The sequence below is a fragment of the Nycticebus coucang genome, chromosome 10 (assembly GCF_027406575.1).
Source record: "Nycticebus coucang isolate mNycCou1 chromosome 10, mNycCou1.pri, whole genome shotgun sequence".
NCBI lineage: Eukaryota > Metazoa > Chordata > Mammalia > Primates > Lorisidae > Nycticebus > Nycticebus coucang.
The window spans coordinates 77,406,771-77,432,949 of record NC_069789.1 but is presented as its reverse complement, the minus strand read 5'-3'; the positions used below and the strand labels follow the sequence as shown (position 1 = coordinate 77,432,949).

The window sequence follows — 26,179 nt, the reverse complement described above, 5'->3', positions numbered from 1 at the left end:
ACTTGGGTCTTCTTCCAGCCAGTGCCTTCCTTGGTACAAATGCCTTCTTGCAAATAGAGTATTAAAACAGAACACCTTCCAATGCTTGGTTCCACCTCCCTCCTGTTAAATGTATTCAGAAGTTGGATTCTTGCATAGTACAGAGGTGTTAAATGACCTCTGCTAGCTTTTGAGCTGTGATTGCAGAATGAGTTAGTGAGTCAGTGGCAAGGGCACAGCTGAGTCCCTCTATATATTTTTCCTGTTTGGAAGTTTAATTCTTTTTTAATTCTGAGGAGGGTTTTTTGAAAAAAATTGCTTTCATAAGCATTTTTTAAAATAATTACCTAGCACCAGCCACAAAACACTTGTAAAAGCAATAAAAATTAGGAAAAGGGACTCCCCACAAAATATAGAAATGATAAAACTGACATTTTAAATTCATTTAATAACCTTAACTTGAACGTGTTCCCTGGACTCAGAAATGAGCCAAGGCCATGAGAGGCATGTGACAAGGATTTAGAAAATAGGGTCCCTGTCTCACGGAAGCTTTGTAACTAGAAGCAGAACATTTGGAGAGTATCTTAGCCAGTTTACCCCCAACTTTTTCATTTCCCAGTTAGCAGCGGTTCTCAACCTGTGGGTCCTGACCCCTTTGTAACAATGAAAATATATCCTGCATATCAGATATTTACGTTATGATTCATAACAGTAGCAAAATTACAGTTATGAAATAGCAACGAAAATAATTTTATGGTTGGGGGTCACCACAACACGAGGAACTGTATTAATGGGCTGCGGCATTAGGAGGCATCAGGAAGGTTGAGAACCGCTGCTCCACAGCAAAGAATGAAACATGCAGAAATTAGGAAGCACATTGTGTTCTATGGATTTCTTTTTTTTTTTTGGAAACAGAGTCTCAAGCTGTTGCCCTGGGTAGAGTGCAGTGGCATCATAGCTCACAGCAACCTCCAACTCGGGCTCAAGTGATCCTCTTGCCTCAGTTTCTCTATTTTTAGTAGAGACAGGGTCTCACTTTTGCTCAGGCTGGTCTCAAACTCGTGAGCTCAAGCAATCCACCCACCTCGGACTCCCAGAGTGCTAGAATTACAGGCATGAGCCACTGCACCTGGCCTCTTCTATGCATTTCTTGAAATATTTATTCTGAAGTGTCCTGTTACTCCTGGGATACTTTAATTCTCTCTTTAAAATTCTCTTGAATGGAGGCGCATTCTCTTCCATTCCTAGGGAAGCATTCTTACAGCAAACCTTGGTTGACTTCCCTCACTTTAGAAAAATTCCATTTGTCTAAGTAGATTCAGGAAGTTAGTATCAAAATATTTTAAGATTATATTCTCAAAATTGATTGCTGAAGGTTTAGAGATGCTTACTCAGACCTTGCCTTTCTTCTGTTCTTAACAAATTGAAAATCTGCACAAGGAGCCAGGTGAGTATCGTAAATCAGTGTCTACCTTATTCATGAGCCAAGGGAGTCCCAGGTGCAGATCCCAAACTAGTTTGGAATATATTAGCAATACTTAAAACATCCAAAAGATTTGTAGCCAGAACATATTAAAAAGTACTATGGATATAAACCAATAAGAATGATCAATTTAATTTCTGGTTTTGTTATCCTTGAAATTCTCTTACATGCATACAAGAAAGTTCACTGCAGCATTCTGTATTCAATGGCCAAAAAGCTGGAAGCAACTTATTTGTCCTCCGGCGGAGAGAATTAATAAATAAAACCCTCTATGTTCCTACAGTGCAATATTATGTAGCAGTTAAAAGAAATGAACAAGGCATATGTAATGTCACAATTATAGATTTGAAATCACATTATTAAATGAATAGAGGAATATATAGAATGTTAAAAATCGTGTGGTGCCATGTAAATTAAAACCACAAAAATACCACATATTATTTATAAAGGGACATTCAACAAACATTTTATTAAGCACCAGCTGTGTACCAGGCACTGATAGATACATAACATATTTATAAATGATATGCATTTATACCCATTATGTATTTAAGCATGCATTTGTACATAAAAGTTCAGAAATTTGTTATAATGTCATGTGATATGAATATTAAGGAATCTGAAATGATACCAAATACACAGAAGCACCAAAACCATGGCCATTGCTGTTCCTGGGATGGAGGAGGAATGGGTTGTAGTTTTATTTCTAGCAGGAGATGTTACAAAGTATTGCTGGTTCTTTTGTTTATATGGTGAGGATAGTTAGAGTTTGTTACATTTTTTGTCCGGGTTAGCTGCCAACAGGAGAAACAGACCCAGGAAACTCTACCCCAGCTTAATATATCAAGGCCTGGAGAGGCATAGTTTGATTCACATGGGCAGATTTAATCAATGCAGCCACTCCCTGACTTCTCAGAAAGCTTATATTGATCTCTAACACAAAGGGTATATGCAAAATGTAAAGGTGCCAACATTTTAATAAGATTAGAAGAATCCCAAGTCCCCAGAAAGACTGGGTAAAGAGGAAAGGCTGGGTGATCCAGAACATAGGGTAGCAAGTTGTCAACCATGGCTGACGACACTTTTAGAAAAGGGGGAGGGGAAAACAAGTTTCATTCCTGCAGGGCAAGCAAACCAGGTTCTCTAATCTAACTGCTGATCAGGAGTTCAAAGGATTGAGCCCCACCCCCGCCTGCTGATTCTCAGGATGGACTTAGCGGCTTTACCCTGTTAGAGTGCCCTGTTTGGGGTGTCTCTGGGCTCCTTCTATCTTGGGTGGTCTTGATGAGCCCCAAGGGATGGCGTATCCCTGCACTTTGCCCTGGATGAGGCAAAGATGAGGCGTATCCCTGCTGAGAAAGCCACTTACCTACATCCCACAATTCTTTATACTTTCCTGTATCTTTTAAATTTCTCGAAATCACAGAATGTCTATAAAAAACAGAAATATGTTTATGACAAAATGTCAAGTTGGGGTGGGAGCAGATTACACAGCAGTGACTAGTCAAGCTCACACCTTCCCCTGTGTCCCAGGGATACAGGATAGGCGGCCCCCAGCCAGCTGAGCTAAGCTGTAGGACCTGCCGCCTTAGCCCTGGCGGGGTTGGTGCAGTGCAGACAGCAGCAGAACCAGCGGGCTGGAGGGTGGAGGGGAGGGGTGTCCTTGGGAGGCTCCAGTAGCCAGAAGGGCCAGACAACTGCTGGGGAGACACCAGCACCTTAGATCTCCCTCCCCTTGCATTTCACACTGAACTTGGAACCCCACCTTTTCTAGGCCTGGTCAATTTCATGAAAGTTTCATAGGCCTGAAGGAAAGGGATTATAGGAAAGGGACTGCTAAATGTAACAACTGAGTGCCAGCTAAATAACCCCTTGCAACTATATATACCCCTGAGCAGAGAGCCCAGAGACAGACAGGGAACCAGAGAGCTCTTTCCTCCACCTGGGTTCTCTCTGCCAGGACCTTTGGCATTTTTTGTTTTGTTTTGTTGTTTTTTTTTTCCTTTTCTGTAAATAAATCCTATCTTACCACTGATCTGTGGTCTGTGGATTCTTCGAATCACCAAGACCAAGAACCCTTGAAGACGAAATTTGGGTATCACCAGCATGTACACCTGGGTAGAAGAAAGCTTTCAGAAAATACTAACATGGGGCAATGGGCCGTGCTCTAAGTCTGTGGTCACCCAGTCCCTGAGCTGAGACTGGTATAGATCCGTGGCCTGTTAGGAGGAGGGTTCAACCTAGGACCACATAGCAGGAGGTGAGCAGTACATAAGTGAGCATAGCTTCATCTATGTTGATAGCCAGGTCTCGGCACTCACAGCTCAGTGGTTAGGGCTCCAGCCACACCAAGGGTGGCAGGTTCAAACCTGCCCAGAGCTGCTAAACAACAACAAACAAAACCAAAAAATAGTGGGGTGTGGTGGTGGGCACCTGTAATCCCAGCTACTTGGGAGGCTGAGGCAGGAAAATCGCTTAAGCCCAAGAGTTTGAGGTTGCTGTGAGCTCTGACGCCACTGTACTCTACCAAGGGTAACATAGTGAGACTCTGTCTTAATTATATATATATAGACAGCCAGTGCTCCCCGTCACTCCCAGTGGCATTAGATTCTCATAGGAGTGTGAACTCCACTGTAAACTGCGCATGTGAGAGACCTAGGTTGTACACTCCTCATGAGAATCTCATGACCACCCCCAAACCCATCTATGGAAATATTGCCTTCTGTGAAACCAGTCCCTAGTGCCAAAAAGGTTGGGCACCACCACTCTAAGTCACCTGAAGTTTCCCGACTTAGATTTCATTTGAAATCACTCCTATTTCCAAGGGTTCTGATAATCATGGCTGCAGATACGGCTGCGTTGCCTAACCTCTATTAATCGCTGTTCTTGTTGGCCCAACTATGAATTTGATCAGCACTTCATAGCCCATTCAGCTAGGTAGTCCCCATAGGTCCAATCAGTTCTGCTGGCCTGGCCTGTCATGTGTCCTTGGGCCCCTCAAGTGTTATCTTCCCAAAGTGCTCATTCCCAGGAAACAAGATGGGGTGACTAGGTGAGTGGAAGCCTCAGGATCCATAACAAAACCCCAGAGGCTCTGCTTGTCTTCCTCTTCTGGGGTGCATCCAGGTGGCCACCCTAGCTGCGCCCTGGAAGAGTAAGGGTGTCAAAGTGTTCTTCCCAACACTGAGCCCGGGGTATCTGCTCCTCCCTGCCCTCCAGACCTCTCTCCCCTGCCTCTGGTTAGTGTATTGTCCTTCTACAGATAGGGACTTCCTGTCAGTAACTATAGTCTTCCTGACCAAGTGTATGTGGGTCCTATTTTGAGAAAGGAAGAGAAGGTGAGCCCTGCCATCTATCAAACAGTGCCACTCCCCATTGTGGGGAGGAAGGAAGTATGTCACTCTCCTCTCACCCCCTGGTGGGCCCAGCCCATGGAACAGTGAAAGGCCTCCTCCTCTTCTCCACTTCTGACTGGCCAGGTCAGCCACAGGGCCTCAGGGAGTATCAGCAGAGGGAATGATGGGGACCCGCTGAGTCTGACCCCTTCTGACAGTTCTTGGTTGAAATCTGTTTGTCACAGAGCTGTGTGACCAGACTCTCCAAGCCTCCATCCATGTTCAATATAAATTCTAGCGCATAAGCAATTGCTTCAGGATAAAGAGCTATAAAGAGTTTGTCAGGAGCAGCTCCTGTGGCTTCGTGAGTAGGGTGCTGGCCCCATGTACTAAGGGTGGCGGGTTTGAACCTGGCCCCAGCCAAACTGCAATAAAAAAATATCTGGGCTTTGTAGTGGACACCTGTAGTCCCAGCTACTCGGGAGGCTGAGGCAAGAGAATCACCTAAGCTCAAGAGCTGGAGGTTGCTGTGAGCTGTGATGCCACGGCACTCTACTGAGGTTGACAAACCAAAACTCTGTCTCTTAAAAAAAAGTTTGTCTGGAAGGCACATGTTTGTCAAGAAGAAAAATGAATTAAAATCTCAGATTTGCTAAATCCATTTTGGAAAGAAAGTGGATCCTAGGGAAGACCCAAGAAGCCTAGTCCACCAAGTGCATTTTCCTGGATTTCCTGGCTTGATGAAATGATGGGGAGGCAGGGAGAGGCAGGTATTTGAATCTTAATGTTTACCCTTAAGAATAATTAAGACGTCTCTTAATTAAGTCCATCAAATAGCATGGCAATCTTCTGGAAAGAATTCCACCAAAATTTATATTACATCTATTAATCATTATAAGAAATCAGTCATAACAGGGAAAACTTCTATAAGACTGTATTAAGTTAAAAATCAAAATTTAAAAATTCCATCTATAAAAGGATTGAAACTATATAAAAATGATATGCATTTGGAGAGATTCACATGAAACTTGAAAACTGTGATTTATTAGGGAGATGAATTTTTAAACTTTATTTTGATTCTTTTCTTGTTTATAAAATAAGAACAATTTTATAAATGACATTTTGCAGAAGAATTCTGGAGAGAAATGGCTCTCCAGATGGAAATCGTCTTTCTTTTTTGAGCTCTTAAAAGAGGACAAATCCCTTGAACAGTGTTAACCTCTGATTCTACTGATGGTAATTCTATTCTCTGGGGCAAGAGTCGGCCAACTATGACCCATGATCCACAAGCCAAATCTAGGCCACAAGACAAGAATACTTTTTACGCACTTAAATGGTTGGGAAAAAAACCAAACCAAAAGAAGACTATTTTATGACATGTGAAATAGTGTATGAAAGTCAAATTTCAGTGTCCACAAATAAAGTTTTATTGGGACTCAGCCATATTCATTCATTTTCTCTATGGCTAGTTTCATGCTTACAATGGCAGAGTTGAACAGCAATAGAGACCATATGGAATGCAAGGCCTAAAATATGTACTATCTGGCCTTTCTCAGAGGAATCTGCTAACTCCTGCTCTCGGACATCAATTCAGTATGGCCAAGAGAACATGGACATTCCACATTATTTCTGTATTTCCTTCGCCTCACTCTTGCACCCCTCCTCTTGGGGAAAGAACATCATTGAAGTCACCAGAGTGCCCACCTCAGATAAAGCTTGAGAAATACATGCCATAAGCCTCTAAAATATCCTCCTTCCTGTTGGTAGAATGCGGACTCAGGTATAATAAACGCTTCATGGGGGTTTTAAAACTGTTTAGTTAATACTTATTCTCTCTTGGAAATGAGAAGCCCAGTATACTGGGATTGTTGTCACGGCTGTTATTATCACACTGATCATTCCTATATATGGTCAAAGAAACAGTCAGAGGCTGTCACACTCCACTGCTCATTACAAATGAGATCTTTTTCCAACTGAAATAATAACGTGCAAGTCTAATTAGAATAAAGCTCATTAGAGACAGAGACAGCCATTAATGCCTCGATTGATTTTTCTAATGAAGTAAGCCCGGGGAGGAGACTTCCAATAGCACAGCTAATTATTTTTGCTTTTCTACAGCATTTCTTCAGCATTTAAAACTGTTCTTATAAATGGTTGTTGGACTATAAACGAAAACGCTGCTGAAAAGCGCTCTCTGATTAAAAAGGTGCTGACACATCCAGCCCTGGGGAAGGGGTGGAGGCGGCTCTGTGCCCAGTGGGAGGAGGGTAAAGCTCAGCCGTCCCCAAGGATGTCTTGTCTTCCACATTTCCAGCCTCCTACGCAGGGTATTTGTTCTAGATTTGACCCACCTAGTCGTTCACAGATGCTCAAGACGTAGAAAGTGGCTATCCTGTCCCTGCAGCCCTGATTCAGGAACAGAGCTGAAATGTCCAGATTCTCATAGAAACTGGAACCTGGGGTTGCCTCTGGATGGTGATACGGGGAGAGAAAGTTTTGAAAAAAGGTGTTAGATGGGCGGTGAAGGGTGATGCCCATTGAATTTATACACCAAAATACATTTGGGGTGTTTGTGCTTCATTGATCAAAATGCTCTTTTACCGCCAGGAGAGAAAACATTTAAATCCTGCAGTACAAGGCAAAAGCTGTCCAGAAAGGTTAACAGTGAGTCAAGAAACTGAGACTCAGGAAGCCCACAGTTAGAAAGAAAGAGCAGGAAGAGGAGTTACGTGAAGGGAAGTGCTTAGTTGGTCATTAAGTCATCCAACAAACAATAAGAGCCTGCTTTATATACAAGTAAAACAACTCGCACTTCCAAGAAAGAGATGAGCCTCATTAAAACAAACTTTTGTCCGAGCCTTCATTTAAAAACTTCATGTTAGGGCGGCGCCTGTGGCTCAGTGAGTAGGGCGCCGGCCCCATATGCCAAGGGTGGCGGGTTCAAACCCAGCCCCGGCCAAACTGCAACAAAAAAATAGTCGGGCGTTGTAGCAGGCACCTGTAGTCCCAGCCGCTCGGGAGGCTGAGGCAAGAGAATCATGTAAGCCCAAGAGCTGGAGGTTGCTGTGAGCTGTGTGACACCACGGCACTCTACCGAGGGCAATAAAGTGAGACTCTGTCTCTACAAAAAAAAAACTTCATGTTAGCTTTCTCCAAGTGTTAGCGTTTTGACTGGAATATTTAGTTACATGATTCCATCACCATACCTGTGAGTTACTTTACTTCAGAAGTTTGTCAGGACAGCAAAAGATGGAGTTGAAGAAGCCTGACTGACATTACGGAAAGGGAACTGGATGTGCTTCCACGCGTAGCCCAGCAGTCCCCACTTACCCAGGCCTCTGGTCCCTGTGGTTTCGGTTACCTACATTAAACAAGATGGGTGAGGACAGGACAGTAGGTATTTAAAGAGAGAGAGCACACTCACATGACTTTCATTACAGAATATTACGATTTTATTACTATTTTTGTTAGTCTCTCACTGCACCTAACTTATTAATTGAACTTTATCAAAGGTGCGTACGTTCAGGAAAATACAGTGTATATAGGATTCATTACTATCTGTGGTTTCCACCGGTGGTCTTAGAATAAGTCTCTCTTATGTAAGTGGGGACAGCTGTACTTCAATAAATAGAAACAATGACTGACTGACAATGAGATTCTAATATCATCTCTGCTCCTGCTGCTTGCAGACCTGTTGCCCCTCTCCTAAGTTCCTGGCTGTTCTTGAAAGAGGGCCTGTGCCCTATTCTCTGCTAACATTTTTGCCTCAAAACTTACTGTCAGTTGTGTTGTTAAAAAAGGACTTTGAGCCAGGCATGGCGGCTCACCCCTGTCATCCAGCACTGTGGGAGGCTGAAGCAAGTGGTGGATTGCTTAAGCTCAGGAGTTCGAGACCAGCCTGAGCAAAAGCAAGACCCTGTCTCTAAATCTAGTCAAGCGTTGTGGCAGGCACTTGTAGTCCCAGCTACTTGGGAGGCCTGAGGCAAGAGGATTGCTTGAGCCCAAGAGTTTAAGGTTGCTGTGAGCTATGACACCACAGTACTCTACCAAGGCTGACATAGTAAGACTCTGTCTCAAAATAATACTTTTTTTAAAAAAGACTTTGTCTTCCATCATGATCTACAAAGTTTTGGCAGTGTCCCTCTCCTATCAAAGTACCAGGACACTCCTGTATGACACCACGCAACAGCCTGCATCGACCTACCCTTCTCCCAGAGCAGCCTCCCAACAGAGCTGGAGTATTCATAACCCTTATGATGTGGGCCACACAGACTCTAGGAGGTATCAAAAGACGAAGGTGAACAGACATTTTCTGCCCCCTTGAGTAAGGAAGGCAGACATTTTGCCCTAAATTACTAAACAACATGGTGGTGTGATGGAAGAACCACTGAGCAGGAAAGAGACGAATGCTCCCTAGAGCAACATGGAAAAGTCCACCCAAAGATATGATATTGGAGCCAGATCACAAGGCTAATCAGCCAAATAGAGAACGCTGGGAAGGGCCGCACAGGAAGAGAACGCGTATGTAAGAACCCTCTGGGGTACGAGGAGGACCCTGCAGGGACACGAAGGCTGCTTGGTCTTCTCAGGTTTTATTTGCTTATTTTGTAGTGGAAAGTGCATGAACCATTCCTTAGTAACCATTTTCTCTTTGGGATATTAGACTGATTTTTTTTCCCCTCATGCCTAATAAAAATGCAACAGTGTAGATATTTATACATATATTTTCAACAACTTTATGGAAATGTAATTTACATAACATAAAGCTTACTCATTTTACATGCACAATTCAATGATTTTTTAGTAAATTTACTAAATTGTGCAACCATCGCCAAACTTCAGTTGTAGAACATTCCCATCACATCACTAAGATCTCCCCTGCCTGCTTACCCCCTTAGTCCTCATTCCCACCTCCAGCCCCAGGGAACCAACACACATATTTTAAAAATATATTGGAAGTTTTATTTTCACTTCTGATTTCTATGATATGAATATTTTTATGACTCTCAATATAGGTTGCCAATTGCCTTTTGAAGCAGCCATACTATTTTAAATGGCTGCCAGCTATATATGACAATGGCATTTCATGCTACACTCTGAAGAATTATCAGTATTTTTAAATTTCTAATGATTTTGTATTTTTTGGTTACTTGAAACAGATCTTTTTTCTATTTGTTTTTTTTCCGGTTAATTTTGTTTCAAATGTGTTTTTTTAAAAACCATTCAGTTCTAACCTTCAGTAATCTTAGCAATTTAATTTACCTTCACTTTCTAATTAGTGTTTCTTTGATTCAAATAGTTACAACTGAGTATTATTGAATACTCTTTTCAGTGATGCTGTTGTTTTTCTGCTATTTTTCAACATTGGATCTTTTGCTGTTTTTCAAAAAGGTTTCATGAAAAGAAGTTGCATTGGGGTGTAAATTAGATGTTTTTGCCTCCTTGATATACTTTTTAGTTACAGAACATTGATAGCATTTAATTGCGGAGCATCGAGAAGTTGTGAAGAACCACCTGTAAAGAATTCCTTTGTGAACGGTTCTCTCCATGGAAATCCATGCTAGACTGGAAAAAAAAAAGAATCCTAAGATGCCTGTGATAGTGAATTTTATATGTCAACTTGACTGAACAATGGGATGCCCAGATAGCTGATTAAACACTATTTCTTTGTGTGTCTGTGAGGGCCTTTCTGGAACAGATTAACATTTGAATTGGTGGGCTGAATAAGAGATATCCTCAAAAAAAATAAAAATGTGTTTTCACTTTTACCCTTTTCCCTTCATTGGAATTCTCTTACTGCTCATTTTTTTTATTTGCATGAGATTCTTCTATCACTTTCACTATGTGTATACTGTATGCTGCTGCCATTTTTTCCCCAGTATGAGCTTTGTCTTTTTATTTTGCTTCATTTTATTACCATTTTTTGACATACAAAGGTTCATTTTTACATGTTCAAATGTGTTCACATTTCACTTTGCAATCTTTTCATATCCCTTTAAGGCTTAAAGGGCTATCTTCCCTTCCGTGGCTTTGATTGAAAGTTCAGTTTTATGTTCTGTTACAGTATTATTTATTAGATTTAACACATTCTCTATCCCCCTTGTCAGATATTTAATTCTTACATATCGTAAGGTATATTGCTGGGATACCTTATTCTGTGCTAGTGACTTTTTTTTTTAATGGGTCCATTTTAAAAAGAACCTGGCTTAGAATGAGTACAGGTGAAACTTACTAAATGCAGAATACAAATGTCTACATATAATAACTAAGAAAATGCCATGAAGGCTATGTTGAACAGTTTGATGAGAATATTTCAGATTGTATGTGAAACCAGCACATTGTACCCCTTGATTGCACTAATGTACACAGCTATGATTTAACAATAATAATAATAATAATAAAGATTAAAAATAAATAAATAAATAAATAAAATAAAAAGAACCTGGGAAAACGGATGCACATCCAAGGAAGAGAATCCTTATTCCCAGGTAATGGAACCAGCTGTGCTGTTCGTCCAGAGAGACATCCTCTTAGGATAAAATCCCTTCCTTTGCCAGTGTTCATGGTCAAACATGTTCCAGGGGAAGAGAAGTCTCTCTGTCCAGAATGTGGTAAATAGAGGTCTCTCCTACATTAGATAGGAGGTTAGATAGGAAAAACTCTAGGTCCCCTACCAACTCCAGAATTTCAGAATTCTCTGCATATTTTTTTATTGAGTATTTACATGTTGCCTACGCTACTCTAAATCCTGCGAATGCACCAGGATAAATTTCTGCCTATTAGGGGTTTCTGTTCAAGGGGGAAGATAGTCAATAAAGAAATTAATTGATATGTTACTAATGCTGGATAGTGATAAGGAATATAAATAAAAATGAAGCAGAATAAGAATTGCTATTTTAGGTGGTGTGCTCCCACCTACTGGGCACAATGTAAGGGTTTATGGCACACTTCCTGGGTGAGGGGTACAACTACAACAGGGACCTCACCTAATAAATACAAACATTGTAACGTAATTGTGCTCTCACATTAATCTGAAAAAAAAAGTGCTATTTTGTATAGAGTGTTCAAGGAAGGCAATGAGGTGGCTTTTGGGTAGAAATCTAAAAAAATGGGAGGATGGGGTGGGGGTTGGGGACCAGGGAGCCAACGAGGAAGGTGAAAAACTGGCACCTAGCTCCCCAGTGGCCCCCATAGCCCCTGAGACCCCATGGTGCTTGGCTTGTGTGAGAGTATGGATGTAACTGACTGATCTAGACAGGAGCCCAGTTTCTCACCTAGACAGCTGTATTAATTGTCGGATCAGTTGGTCTCATTTTTTAATATCATCATAAGATAAATAGTTAAACATCTACCATGTGCTTCGCTTTGCTAGACAGTTTATTTGAATTACTTCTAATTCCCATGACAACTCTATGAGTTAGGTTTTACTGTCTCCACTTTACAGACAAGGAAACTGAGATCGGGGTGTGCGCTTGCAAGGCTGAATATACACAGGAATATGTCTACAGAAATATGCTAGACTGTAGAATAAAATCACCTGAAACTGGGTGCCAGTCCTAGACTCTTTGTCTGATTTAGTCTCATGTAAGAAGAGAACATTAGGCACATTGGGGAGCAGTTTCCTTATCGGAAGTCACACTTTGAGCTGACTTTAAACTAGCAGAATTTAAAATTAGAATAAAATCCCTTCCTCTACACCCCTTAGTATCTCTAATTCTTAGCCTAGACACTTCAACCAACAAACAAAGATCCTTACCCTAGAACCTTAGAAATGTATATTCTTAGTTGACCTAAGCTTCTAGTTTCCCTAAAAATAATAATGCAGATAACTGAAGAAGGTATAGAAGCCAGTGCCCGGAGTAGGGCATGGTCAGAAAAATGTGGGTAAGCCAAAGCTCCTTGGGATTTTTTGAGTCTGTACCCAGATGCCCCTGTGGTTCTTTGAAACAACCCTTCCTTGGCTCCACACCCATAGCTCAGGGTTAGGGCGCCAGCCACATACACTAGAGCTGGCGGGTTGGAACCTGGCCCAGGCCTGCTAAACAACAATGACAACTACAACAAAAAAATAGCCGGGCATTGTGGCAGGTGCCTGTAGTCCCAGCTATGTGAGAGGCCTCAGCAGGATAATCTGAGGTTGCTGTGAGCTGTGATGCCACGGCACTTTACCAAGGGCAACATAGTGAGACTGTCTCCAAAAACAATAAAAAAAATAAAATAAAGAAGCAACCCTTCTTTGTCAGTATCACTAGGAATGTCCATTCTTCCAGTTTGTTGGGGCCCCTGGGGCCCCCGGATCTATCGCCTGCTGTTCATCCTTTGCACAAGGGTAGAATTGTGACTAACAGTCTCCTCTTCTAACTGAGCAAAGCCTCTTTACAAAGACTTCCATATGGGGTCCCTTGAAGAGGGGCGGGCATACTTCAGCTAAGAGAATTGCTGTGTAGCTCCCAACCCAGCTCAGCCCTACTTCTTGCCTTCTGGCAGCTGGTGATTTTAAGGTCCTTGTTTTAGCATTGAACAAGACCTAAAGTCATTTGCAGAAGCAAGCTCCCTGTCCTGCCCAATAGGGCTGGTGTGCAGATGGAGGCCCCATGGTGCTGAGATGGGGCCCCTCCAATAAAAATTCTCTCAGATCTCTTGTATTTATTTGATCAAGATCCCAGAGCTCAGAAGTTACAAAGCCAGGTATCCACATGGCACAATAATCCATTAGATGATCCTAAATATTAGGAAAATGTGAAATATTCCCAATATACAGACAATGTGACAAATGTATAATACATTTGAGAAATACTTACATGCAAAATTATTATTATCTGTAAGTACTGACACTTTTAGGGATAAATTCCAGGTATTTAGAAATTTCTGTCTTTAAAAGAATGTTTCCACTCAGAACATATAATGTAGCATTTAGAAAGAAAAAGTTAAAGGATGTAAATAATCATACTTGATAAGGACCTTTTGTAAAGCCCTTATCGATGACATCAAAATGTAGGCAGAGTAGGCACTTCAGTTCTGGACTGTCCGTCATGGATGACAGACCAAGAAAGCCAGGGATTTTAACCACGACAACCCAAACAGGTCAGATATGGAGCCTTAAAGCCCAGTCCCAACTGTGTCTTCATAGACTATATACCCCAGTGGAGGGAGGGTAAAATGTGTTCAGAAGCAACCACTGTATTGCACATAGTCCCCAAGCCTTGGTGTAACCTGTTTTGTTAGCAAATGAATCGAAAGCCTCTGCCTCTCTTGTGCATCCCACACACACCAAGCATAGTCCTAGATGTGTTATGAATATTTAAAGAATCCCTATAAGTTGTTTTTTAATCCACGTAGAATGAATTGAAACTCAGACGTCCCTGGTTTATGATATTCCTCAGTAAAATGTTGAGTTCCCAACATGGGGATATAGCTGTAGTACGTGAGCTGTTAACATGGTATTCTCTCTGATGGGAAATTGGTCTCCTGCACAGATTGTCCATTTGGCAATTTCTTGGCCAAAAGCTGAGTCCCGTATGTGTCTGCTGTAGTATAAATGCTTACCAGTATAAAGTGAGGGCTTATTGGGGGATTGGTGAAGCTTTCATGCCTTAAGATATCAGCCAACATGCATTTGTGATCTATCTGTTTTGTACCTAGTGGTCACTGGTAAAGGCTGGATTCTCATGCAAGGAGATGGAGGAGTTGGACAATTAAATTCATGAACTCATCCTAGAAAAATTGCTGCATACATCATTGCTGAATACCACTTGGTCACCAGGTGACCAAGGGGGGGTACTTCGAAGGTGACCATAGTGATATTTAGCAGTGAGGTATGGAGCATTTTTTCTAGGATGAGTTCGCAAATTTAATTGTCCAACCTCGTATACAGAGAGGAAATTGATTACAAGTAACTGTTTCAGGCTCTGGGAATTTCTCATTCACATGTTCTTGTTTTTTTCCTCCAAGGGTCGGGATTACTGTTCGGAAGAAGAAGATATCACATAGCACCGATTCTACCGCACAAACCAGGAGCTACTACTGTGTAAATAGGTTACACCCCAGTTGAAATCTTCGCAAAGGTCGGTTCTCTTCAACAAACAGCACAGCAAAAGAAGATCGTTCCATACCGTATGCCCCATTAAATTACAGTGTTTCTTAATGAACTTGCAAAGGAATATTGCTAAAAACAAAAAACTGTTATCGAACTTTCTTTGTTGCTGCTAGGTAAAACTTGTTGCAACTTTCCACTTCTCTTGTGTCCAGGTATGCAGCAAAATTCTGCAGTTTCACCTTAAAGATACTGTTGATTTTACAGATGCTCTCCAACCTATTTTCTATAAGATGAGGTAGTGGTGAACTCTCACATATCAAACTTCTCTTCTAGACCGGTTCTGCTTCTAAGACAAGCATCCCCTGCCCTCTCTCCTTCCTCCCCGTCTCTCCCACGCAGTCCAGAGATGGACTGGGCCTGGCTTCTCACTGGCAAGGTTGAGCTTTGGAGATGGGATGCTTGCTGTGGCAAGCCTTGTCTCTCTGCTCGGCAGAAGTGGGGAGGCTGTGATCAATTAAAAGCATGTTGTGATATGACTTCTGAAAGTGACATGGGAGCCAGTGGCAGGTGGTGTCCTTTCCTAGGTATCTTACTCAAGGATTAAGTTTGCAACGTTGGCTTTGCTCAGATGCAGATGGAAGTCACAATCATTTTGAATCCCTCTTCCTCACTTTTTTTTTTTTTTCTAAAAAAATAAAACATTTTACTGTTTTTATGTATCCTTGTCTTCTCCCATTCATCCAGCTCAGTGTTTTAAGATGATCCTTGGGTATGGAAATTGAGCCCTCCCTTGCAGTGACGCTGATGGTCCGCTTAAATAGCTCCCTACCCTTCCACCAATAATCTACCAAGCATTTGCAGGGTTATACGTGGTAAGAAGAGGTGAAGGGACGTCCCAGGACTTTGTAGGAGGGCCTTGAAATCACCCTGTTACCTTTCATTTTATTAGCAAGTAAGCCATCTTATTTAGTAATTCTCCCCCTTCAAAATGCTACTTGAGCTTTGCCAGTTTCTTCTCTTATCTCCAGCACTGGATAATACATGAAAAGTATTTGCCTACTCGAAAACATAGTACACTTACACTGGTGATGATATTTGGAGACGCGAAAGCCAAAAGCCCCTGGCAGTGGTGGGGAATGTTTGACTGTGTGTTCAGTAGAGTTTATTTTTCCATATTATATGAAGAGAATGATCTCTTCTCAAAGACAGAAGTAATATTTTTAACAGATATTGTCACAAGTAAATAGCAATCAAAAGGAGAAAATAACTTTTGTATTTTTTTAACGTGTTTGATAGCTTTGACGAGGGTTCTCTTTGTTCCTTTCAGGGGAGGGCACCCTATTAAATGCCGTGCCAGCAGTCCAGGGCAGGGTTTTATCCCCCAGAAATGCAGGAGCACTGTATGTCTCTCTCTTGTGTGGTTGTGAATTTGAAGGGTCTTGGTATCAGCCAGGCTGCCACCCTTCAAAGGTGGGTAGTTAAGATGTTCCATTGTTCTTGCTAAGCAGATGAGCCTTGATTTTAAAATCCATCCCCCTAATTGATGTCAGCACTGATGCGTTCATGGTGAGATTCCCCCTCTCCTTCTAGACCTGGGCCAGCAAAAGTGAGGGGTAGGAAATTCTTTCCAGCGTTGTAGAAAATGGACTCAAATATTAGCAACAAAAATCCCTTAATTCTTTGAGCAAGCAGCAGCTATTTTGGGGAGCAGCTGTGGTTGTTACATAAATAGAGATGTAGCCAAAATTTTAGGCTTTTTTATCCTGCTTCAAGCAGAAAAATGCAGGGAGAGTCAAATAGCCTCGGGTTTTAGGTTCCCTCCCCTTGTATGGTTTCTGGCCAACAGACTGAAACAGTTTTCCAGAACTGTAAAGGAACCGCTACGCCCCACCTCAAACTTGTTCACTGGGGACTTTGTTCACTGTTTTCTGGAAGACCTTTTCTGGGATTTCTTGTTCTTTATCCAACAAGAATGAGGCAAGTGCTAAATGTCTTCCATTCGATTTCTCTACTTGGTGTCTCAGACAGCGTCTCCCCAGAAAATCACCACCCTCTTGCCGAAGATGAAGCATGTTCATCTCATTCTGTTTTTCTCACAGTCTCGTTGTAACATTTTGACATATTCCACAGGGAACCAAGTGTTTCTTGGGAGCCTGACTTTTGAGTGTTCAATCAAACCAGAAGCATCATTTCCGTGAACGACGGGAGCTTTTCACCGGGGGCTCTGTCCACCGTGTTGAACCCTGGACACATTTTTGATGGGTAGAAGTGATTTCATCTTCAGACACATTTGGTGCATCTAGAAATAGATCCCAGAAATGGGGTGGTTGAGTGGGCTGGCATGGCAAGCTTGATGATGTGAGCAGCACTCAAACTCTCTGTTTTCCATTTGTTGGTTTTAATCATAAAATTGTCAAGTGATTTGTGTTTGTACTTTATTTTTTTATACCTTCTGAAAGGATCTAAAGCAAAAATATTTTGCCTTTTTTTCCCTTGTGTATCTGAACATTAAGCAGATTGCCTCAGATGCAATGAGAAAAAAAAAATAATCCGTGTACACGCTGGTGGATTCTGCTAGTTATTTCTGTAGGGCTCAGGGAGATGGAAGGAGGGAGGGAGGGAAGTGGCCTGGTGGGTAGTGGGAGAAAAAATGAAGAGAAATGAACTGAAAGCATTTAGCAGAGAGGGCTGAGGGGCTGGCTGCGTGCAGGATGCACTTGGAAATCTGCCTCTCAGCCAGTGGGTGGGGCAAGGCTGTCACCAAGATTTACAGCTGGATTACACATGCCTTATGTACTCTGAGTTGTAGAGTTGTAAAAGTTCACCCGTTGTATGCACAGCTTTCTTTTGGTTGGCGGACATTCGAGTTATGGAGTACTATTCTCATAACTGAATGCATGTTTTGTTACTGGCAGAGAACCTTAAAAGAGAGAGAGAGCTGAACCTCAGTGATGCCTCCTAGCCCCAGGCTTGAACGGTGAGCATGGAGTGGTCTATTTAAGGACAAAAAAGGTACAAAGTCCAGAGATGAGGAAACTAGGTCGCCCCCAGAAACAGCAGCAGCCACACACACGGCAGCCTGCCAGGAGACTGGTCTCTCTTCGTCTGCAGGGCCCATGATCTGAGGCTGGGTTTGGATGACTCAAATAAGAAATGACCTGACCCAGGAGTAGCTTTGGCTCTTAATCCCCTGGGCCAGCACTGTCCTCCTTCACACGGTGAGGTGAGGAAATGCCTCAGTGTCAGGGGCTCACCTGGGCATCTGGGGTGGCCATGGCAGCAAACTGGGAGCAAGCCCAGAGGGGATGGAGCCCCCCTCTCGGTCCCATCTGATGTCATCCCACTTTGAGTTATAACTGTGTCCTCCCCCAAGCCTCATCACTTTTTTCTTTGAGGGCTGAACTCTGCCATAAGCCTGCTAAAAACAGCGATGATACCTCTCATGAATTTTACCTCAGTAGCCTGGGATGCAGGCTGCACATTGATTACAAGCCCTACTTAGACACTGGGTGAGAATTCCAATGAGTGTTCCATCTCCACTCATCTTAAAAAAAAAAAAAATTGGCTGAACATGCTGTTTTTTGTAGGAAGAAACATTTTTAAACTCATAATGCTAGACAATACTGACTTGGAATCTCAGGCTGCAGGTCTCTGCTGGGTTCTTTCTGGAAAGATACCGTCGGTATCTGAGGTTCTCTTCCTCTTCCTCCCACCTCCCTTTTAAAAAAGGCATTAGATTGTACTCTATAATTTTATATAAAATCCGCCTTCCATGCTTTTCCACTTCCAGGGCATTCTCGGAGCTTGATTTCTTTGTACACCTCAGAAGTAGGTCTTTTTTGTTAAGTTGTGTAAAACCCCAGCAAAATAAAAAAATAAGGCCTGGTGTGGGGAGGAGACAGGCACACTGGAGCATCCCCACAAGGTGCTCGGAGCAGAAACCTTGGCCTTTCGGTGTCTCCGTGGAGCTAGGCGAGGCCATGGCTTTCCCACTGCAAATGTGCCTGCGGTAAACATACACGAAGTGTACGCATTGCCTTTTGCCAATGAACGGACGTGTTTATCAACAGTCCCTTTTTTATATGTTTCTAGATTAAACAGCTACAGTACAAAATGAGGATTGTGGGCGAATTTATTTACTTTTGTGACAAACCTTCAAGGTCTCATGACCTATGCCATGTTTTTCTGGACGCTTGCACCTTTTCTGGGATCTAATCTAATCTAGGAGAAGAGGCAAAAGGAACAAATATATGTTATTTGTACTCACCCTATGCCAGATACCGTACCAGGCGTTTTATAATTGTTTTGTGTAATCCTCACAATGACCCTGTGAAGTGGATTTTTTACCCACATGTTCTAAGAAATCTATTTTAAGGGTAGAATGCATCTATCCAGTAAAAATGCCCAGGTTGAAAGAAGGAAAGGTATTATTCAACTAGCTTCCAATTTTTCGACCGTGCCCTTCGCAACACTGTGAAAACAACCCTTTGGGGGCATCTGCCTGCCAGAATCTCTCTTTGGCACGTCTGTCACCCATTTGATTTCCTCCTAGGGAGAGTTTTCTTAACATTCCCCATTCCCCGTCTAAGGCGTACACAAACCAGAATAGGCCACTGGCTATAACAGGAGGACTTCAGTGCCCAGAAGGAAAAGGTTTAGGGGATGTAGGTGCGTCTCTCCTCCTGGGGCTCTTTCAGCATCTGGAAAAGTGCCCTGGCAGTTCTGTCATTAGATACCAGATGCAACCAGAACAGGCTTTTGACTGCTGTGATTTCTTTCCTGAGTTTACAAGGCTTATTGTTTTGTCACAGGCTGCAGCCTTTTTCTTTTTCTTTTTTTGCAGTTTTTGGCCAGGGCTGGGTTTGAACCTGCCACCTCCAGCATATGGGGCGGGGGTCCTACCCCTTTGAGCCACAGACACTGCCCCAGGCTGCATCTTTTCTGTATCACCTTCAGAGAGGTTTGGGAGAGTCTGTTCTCCAACCAGGGAGGAAGGGCAATGCCTTGACAAACCATTGACTTCCATTGAAATCCTTTCTTGTGGACTGGGTTCTGCTGTCTCTCTTTGATCTTTGGACTGGAGATATCAATCTTCCAGGCTAGTTGAAGCGAGCACTAAAACTAAATGGGAAGCTTTTTGAAGACCTTGAATGGTTTAGAGAGTCACGTGATGACTTGGCTAGTCATTTAAATAACTTGATCCCAGGTCAGAGAACTCCCCAGGATTCCTCTCCTTGCTTCTGCAGGCACATCCTCTAGAGAAAATGAGTCACATTTCCATAGAAATTGTTAAAGGTGCAGCCTAGAGGGAACCAACCCCCACCCTTACTTAACTTAAAAGAATCAAAAGAATTTCCTTGTGAAAAGAGGGTGCTGTGTCCAGTTTTCCCAAGGTCCTACTTCTTTCCAGCCTGGCAGCTGGCATACTCCGTCAAGATGATATGGGAAATGGTTCTTATCTCTTAGAAACTGCAGAAATGGCTTTTCTTCAGGAAATTCACCTCTAAACTGAAAGCCTTATTCTGATATTCTCTGCCCTGAATTCCCCCTTCTTCTTCCCAGAAGTTATTTTTATCCCAAGGCTTTGAACTTGATTAAGACTTAGAGGTAGGAAAAAGAACATCATAAACTCAGCCAGAGATGCCCTCGGGTCTCTAGGTTTGAAAATAACTCTAGAACCTTGGGGGCCACTTGGCATTGACCCAGAGTGAAAGAATAACTTTTGGTTTCCTGGCTTTTCAATCCAGACCCTCAGGGACTGTTCTCTTGACAGGCAAATAAGCAAGGGTGGTTTCTGCAATAGATTTCAAGCTAGCTTTTCCAACCAAAGCAAGATACAAATTCATAAAAATTACTCTCTTCTGCTGGAACAGAACCCAACAGTTGCCTTATTAGGCCTCTAAATTTGGATCCATTTTTAAACACACACTTACACACATACGAAGATACATAGATAAAATATATTTTATTATTGAAATACTTCAATAAAGAGCTGTAGTTTGCCTTTCAGTAATCTCAAATAACGTCTAGGATAGCTAGAGAAATACCAAAGCAGGAAAAACTAGTGATCACTCTTGGGAAAGTTTGAGTTTGACTCAAACAAGAAGATCAGGTCCTGCTGGTGGTCTTGCTGTGTCCCCTCTGAATCAAGATGTCCTCTCTACTACATCTGTTTGGCTCAGCTGGGCCTCTAGCCTGGGCATTGTGGCTGGCATCTTTCCCTCCCTAAGGATGTGTGCCTGGTCCAGCTACATACGACCACAGCATTTCTCATGTACTCTCCCACTCATCCATGTGGCCTTGACTATGGCATTCCAGCAGCTCCACTAGGACGCCCTGATGCCATTGTGTGGAATCTGGAGTCCCTTCCTGTAGGTTGACCCAGCTGTAGCATTTTTAACAGGACTCATTCATGGAGCAGATTATTTACAAAGTGTCTGGTACACTCTAGGCATGGAGCTAATCATCAGCAATGCACAACTGACCCAAACACAGCTCCCACCCTCAAGGAGCCTACCAGTCACAGGGAGGAAGTGTGGAAAAGGCCTGCGTGCCATGGGAGTATCTCATGGGAGCAGCCAGCCCAGCTGTGGGAATCAGGAGCTTACTGAAAGAGGTGACATCAAAGCCCAAATTCGTGCAAGGACTGAGGGAGAGCATTGCAGAGGATCTTTCAGGCTGAGAGGATAGCATGAGAATCAGCTCCAAAGAGAGTCAGTGTGGGTCCACAGGGCCCTCTGCCTGCAGTAAAGAGGCTGGAGCTTGGAGTTGAAGTGGGAGGTGGGAAGAGTGAGGGCCGAGGACAGGACAGTGAGCTGGGCCAGCCCCACATGGCCCCCAGGGCTTTGATGGGGTTCTGGAATATAAATAGGAGTTTTGGGTGGTGCTTTGCTCTCCACCACCCACTGCTTAGGCCCCCCAGAGAGGTAAGCATAGTAGTGATGGGGGCAGGGTTTCCCGCCTCACTATGGAAATGCACAGTTGCTCGATGAGATGATTCGTTCCAATGCATCCTCTGCCCCCATCTCTGCCTGGACTCCTTCTCTTCCTCTCACCAAAAGCTATTTGAACTCAAGGGCTTTAAGCCAGGCTGGATCTGGTTTAGAGACATAAAGGGGACAGTTCTGGGTCATCCCGACCTGTGTTAAGAGCCACCAAGGGCAAAAACACCTCCTGGGACCAGGCTGGCCTCCACCCAGGGGTGAGAATGTACCCTAAAACAAACGTACAGGAAGCAGCAGAGAGCTTCCCTGTCTAGTGTGTGATCCTAAGCAAAGGCAGCTGTTCTTGGGCAGCCTTCCCCCAAATTGGGTCACATACACCTGGTGGCCACACTTTTGCTACCTCTCAAGTGCATACCTGAGTCCTGCCAAAGGGGATTTTTATATATATATAGCACAGATGCATTGTGTACAAATGGAGAATACCCACCAGCCCAGACAGCTGCTGAGGGAGGACCTTATGGGGGATCCAGAAGCTGCCAGAGCTGGGAGCTCTGCGGGTGTGAGTCAGGGGCAACTCCAAGACCAGCAGAATCCCTCTATGGAGACAATCTGCGGTGCCTTTTAGGTTTCCTTTAGGTTTTCCAAAGACCCTATTCAGAGTTCAGAGCATTGGGTTTTTTCTTTCACCCACCCACACCCCGAGAAAAATAATTAAGAAAAATTTAGGATGAAGAAAAAGAATTAGATGCATCAAAATACCAGCTCTAAGCCAAGATGGTTTCCAGAAGCTCGAGTAAAAGCTCAACCAGAAGACAATTTCCCTGAGAAGTGGGCAGAATTTGGGGTTGAAGGTGGTTTTCCTGGCTGAGTGGCTCTGGCCCTCTGTGTGGGGATCCCAGATGGCTCTTGCTTCTTCTTCAGGCTGACTTCTTTTTGCAAGACCTTCACACCTGCCCACCCTGGGTGCAGCCAGGCATACTCAACAGCAACCCCAGCCTTCTGGACCCTTGGAAATATTTTAGCTCAGACACCCACTCTTTTCCCAGATAGTCCTCTGGCCTTTGACTAAAGAATTTCTACTTCTGTGTCTAGTGGCTCCCTCTCGAATGTTCCAAAGGCCTAGGTGTTTAGATCAGAATTCAGCCAGTGCAATCCTGATGCAGGAAGCCAATAAAACATTTGGCCTTTAACTCGCTCACTTTAAAATTAAAGCCCTGGAAGGTCCCCTTGGGGCTGTGTGGTCACAGAAAGTAGGCCAAGTTTGCCTTAGAGCACCATCTCCCCATTTTCTGTCCTGGCCCATTTCCCACTCTTCTCCACCTTATTGCCAGGAAGGGATCAAAATGCCTCCCTGCCAGTTGCCAATGGCTGTGTGTTTGCTCTTCCCAAAGATATCTGCATTTGATTTAGAAACATGGCCTTATACTCAAAGGGAATCTAGTGGCAAGATTACAAGGCATAAGCTCTCAATCAGGTGTGGGAGACATCTTGGGGCATTGCTCTTCTGAACACCTGCAAAGGCTTCCTCAGGTGAGCATAGGAGCCCAGAAGGGTGGGCTCCCTAACCACTCTGCTACCCACAAATTCTGTAAAGCAGTGGGCACCCATCTGTTTCAGACACACATGTATCAGCAAAAGCTCCATGAGACGCCCCCCTCTGTATGTTTATTAATTTGTCTAAAGCATGTATTCCTTTATGTTTATACTAACATGTTAGGCGCATTATAAAAAGTCCACAGCATCTACATTTTAAATGAATAAGATGCAAAATATTATAAACAGAAGTTCTGGCATTTTCTTTCTGAGGGACCTTGGGTACCTTGTGATATGAACACACCCACTTTGAAGACCACTGTTGTAGTGCAAATCAGTACTCGATGGCACCCCAAACCACTGGGCAGCACTTGGCCTGCAAACTAAGAAGGTTGGAGGGCAAAATCCTGAGTGACTTCTCATCTGGGAGATGAGGCAAGAAAACTCCCAAACCACATAAATTTAAATAATTCAGAACCCTGACAGGAGAGCTGTCCCCAGACACTAGTGGCTACAGGTGCTCCGGAAAGGTCAAGTCCACTGTACAGAGCCATGGGATTGTTCGTCCTCCCTCTCTGGGTCTCCAGAAAAGGACACTGGCACTATCCCAGCTCTTTCCTGATTGGAATTCTTTGAACCCTCAAAGTGCTTTGGCAGTGCTACTCCCCACAACACAGTGGGCCCATGTCGCTTGAATATTATTTTTGATTTGACCACTAAGATGTTAATGATGATTCTGTTCCATTTTGAAAAGGATCTGAGAAAGTGTACAGGTCTAATTATATATACATATTTATACATGTGTATTTTTGTTTATTGTTACATTTTGACATTGGACTTTCTATTAAATAATTTTTAACAGTTGGCCTGGCTTGTGCTTTTTTGTCTTTCTTCCTTCCTATATCTCATGGAGGGTGGGGGCTGTTATAAATGTCGGCAAAAGACCCTGCCCAGGTCCTTCTTGTCTCTCTTCTCTTCTGCCTTCTTCCCTGTTCCAAGTACATAAGGGCTTCTCCTTTCCATTCTTACACGTTCTTCCATTGTTACAGGTATGTGCTACATCACGCTCCTATTTGGAAGATCCCAAACCTTGTTTTCGTCTCCTCCAACTTTCACGACAGCCCATACTATCCCACCAGACTCAGCAAATTCATCAATTGAAAGACTTGATGGAGTTGCAATGGGCAGTGGTACAAAATGATGCCGTGAACCTTCCCTCTTGTGCACCCCACCACACACACAGCCCTATCTGTGAGGCCTTGACAAGCTACTCAGCCTGTCTCAGCCTGAGCCCAGTAAAAGCAAAAGTTTGCTCATGGGTTGGATTTGAGGGGATCCTATAATAAGTACTAAATAAACGATCATCTGTTCTCACAAACTCTTTCTGTTTATTTACTGTATTCATACAGCTGATGTTTGTTAATTACACAGTGGATGTTACCCACACGTGGGGTCAGGGATATGAGGATGAAGTAATTTCCTCTCCAAAGTCAGAAGCCAGAAGGGGCAGCAGGAAGAAAGAGGCCTGAACCTCATAGACTCTCACCACGGTGCCCAATGTTCAACTCTTTGGCCTTCCAGGAGTCACTGAACAGGAATACACACATGGTCCCAGGCACACTATCAAAGCAGGAAGCCACAAGCACTTTGCCTTTGCCCTGTGTTCACTGTCCAGCCTGTTCACCTCTGGCTGGTGCTGTTCTGATCCACCTAGTCAGCCTTGCCCCCTCCGCCCTTGCTCTGGGGAACAGCCTGTCTTGTTGATTTTCTTTTTTTTTTTTTTTTTTTTTTTATTGTTGGGGATTCATTGAGGGTACAATAAGCCAGTTACACTGATTGCAATTGTTAGGTAAAGTCCCTCTTGCAATCATGTCTTGCCCCCATAAAGTGTGACACACACTAAGGCCCCACCCTCTTCCCTCCATCCCTCTTTCTGCTTCCCCCACCATAAACTTAATGATGTGGCCAGAGGGAGAGAGGAGGGTTACACCAGCAATTGGGGAAGGAGTGGATAACTATTCCCAGGCTTTTTCCTCTTAGCCATAGAACTGGAAGTTCTGATTTGCTGCTGAGTTTTACAAGCTTGTCAAGGCAAAAGTAAATGCAGGGCCAAGCTTGTTCTCCCAGAAACTACAAACGTCTTCCTCCCAGCAGAGGCTCACTCAAAATCACAAAGGCCAGCCAAGCTTACCGCTCCCTCCCATCCCCCACCTCCCCCTGCATCTCATACATTTGTGCCAGTCTCCTGCAACCCTGATTGACTCCTGGGGCTTCCTTTAACCTCAACCCTAAGAGGAGTGGAGCTCAAGAGATGACTGGCCACCTCTTGGTACTGACTCCAGACAGCTCTCATCAGCTTCCAGTTTACTGGTAATAAATAGCTGGACTGCACCCCGAGGCCAGTTGCCTAGAGTTCTCTTGTTTGGAAACGGGAGGTGGGATGTGAGGTATGAAGGGAGGCGGAGGCCCAAAGCCGTAGAGCCCCAGTGTTGGCTGGGTGGAGAGAAGCCAGGCATGAGCAGTGTGAAAGCACAGCCTCCTGCTCATCAAGAGATCTCCAGGTTGCCACCACCATACAACTGGCACTGCCCCAAATGCAGTGACCTGGTGGAGGACACAAAGCTCTAACTTCCCCAGCCCCCACCATGGCACTAATCCAACTGCCCTCTCTCCGTCCCCTAGCCAGCTCTCTGCCAACACTGCCACATTCGTTTGCACACACTGGCTCCTGCCACCCGCACCAGGAAAGCTCTCTGCTCTCTACCTGCACTACAAACCAAGCTTCTTTCAAGAGCTAGTGAAATTAACAGCTCACTTGAGCCCTCACCCCACACCCCAACCCAGGCCAGTCTCTCCTGCCAGAGAACAT

The 26,179-nt window shown here is 43.6% G+C and overlaps 1 protein-coding gene across 2 annotated transcripts in view; it reads left to right on the top strand.

Annotated features, from left to right (window-relative positions):
• The window catches only part of C10H1orf21 (chromosome 10 C1orf21 homolog), a 246,360-nt gene extending 222,184 nt beyond the window's left edge, over positions 1-24,176 (top strand). For both annotated transcript variants that reach the window (XM_053606787.1, XM_053606788.1), the window contains exon 6: positions 14,749-24,176. In XM_053606787.1, the coding sequence (XP_053462762.1) occupies positions 14,749-14,787 (39 nt within the window). In that variant the 3' untranslated portion in view covers positions 14,788-24,176. The remainder of the gene's footprint in view (positions 1-14,748) is intronic.
• Positions 24,177-26,179: the final 2,003 nt, after the last annotated feature.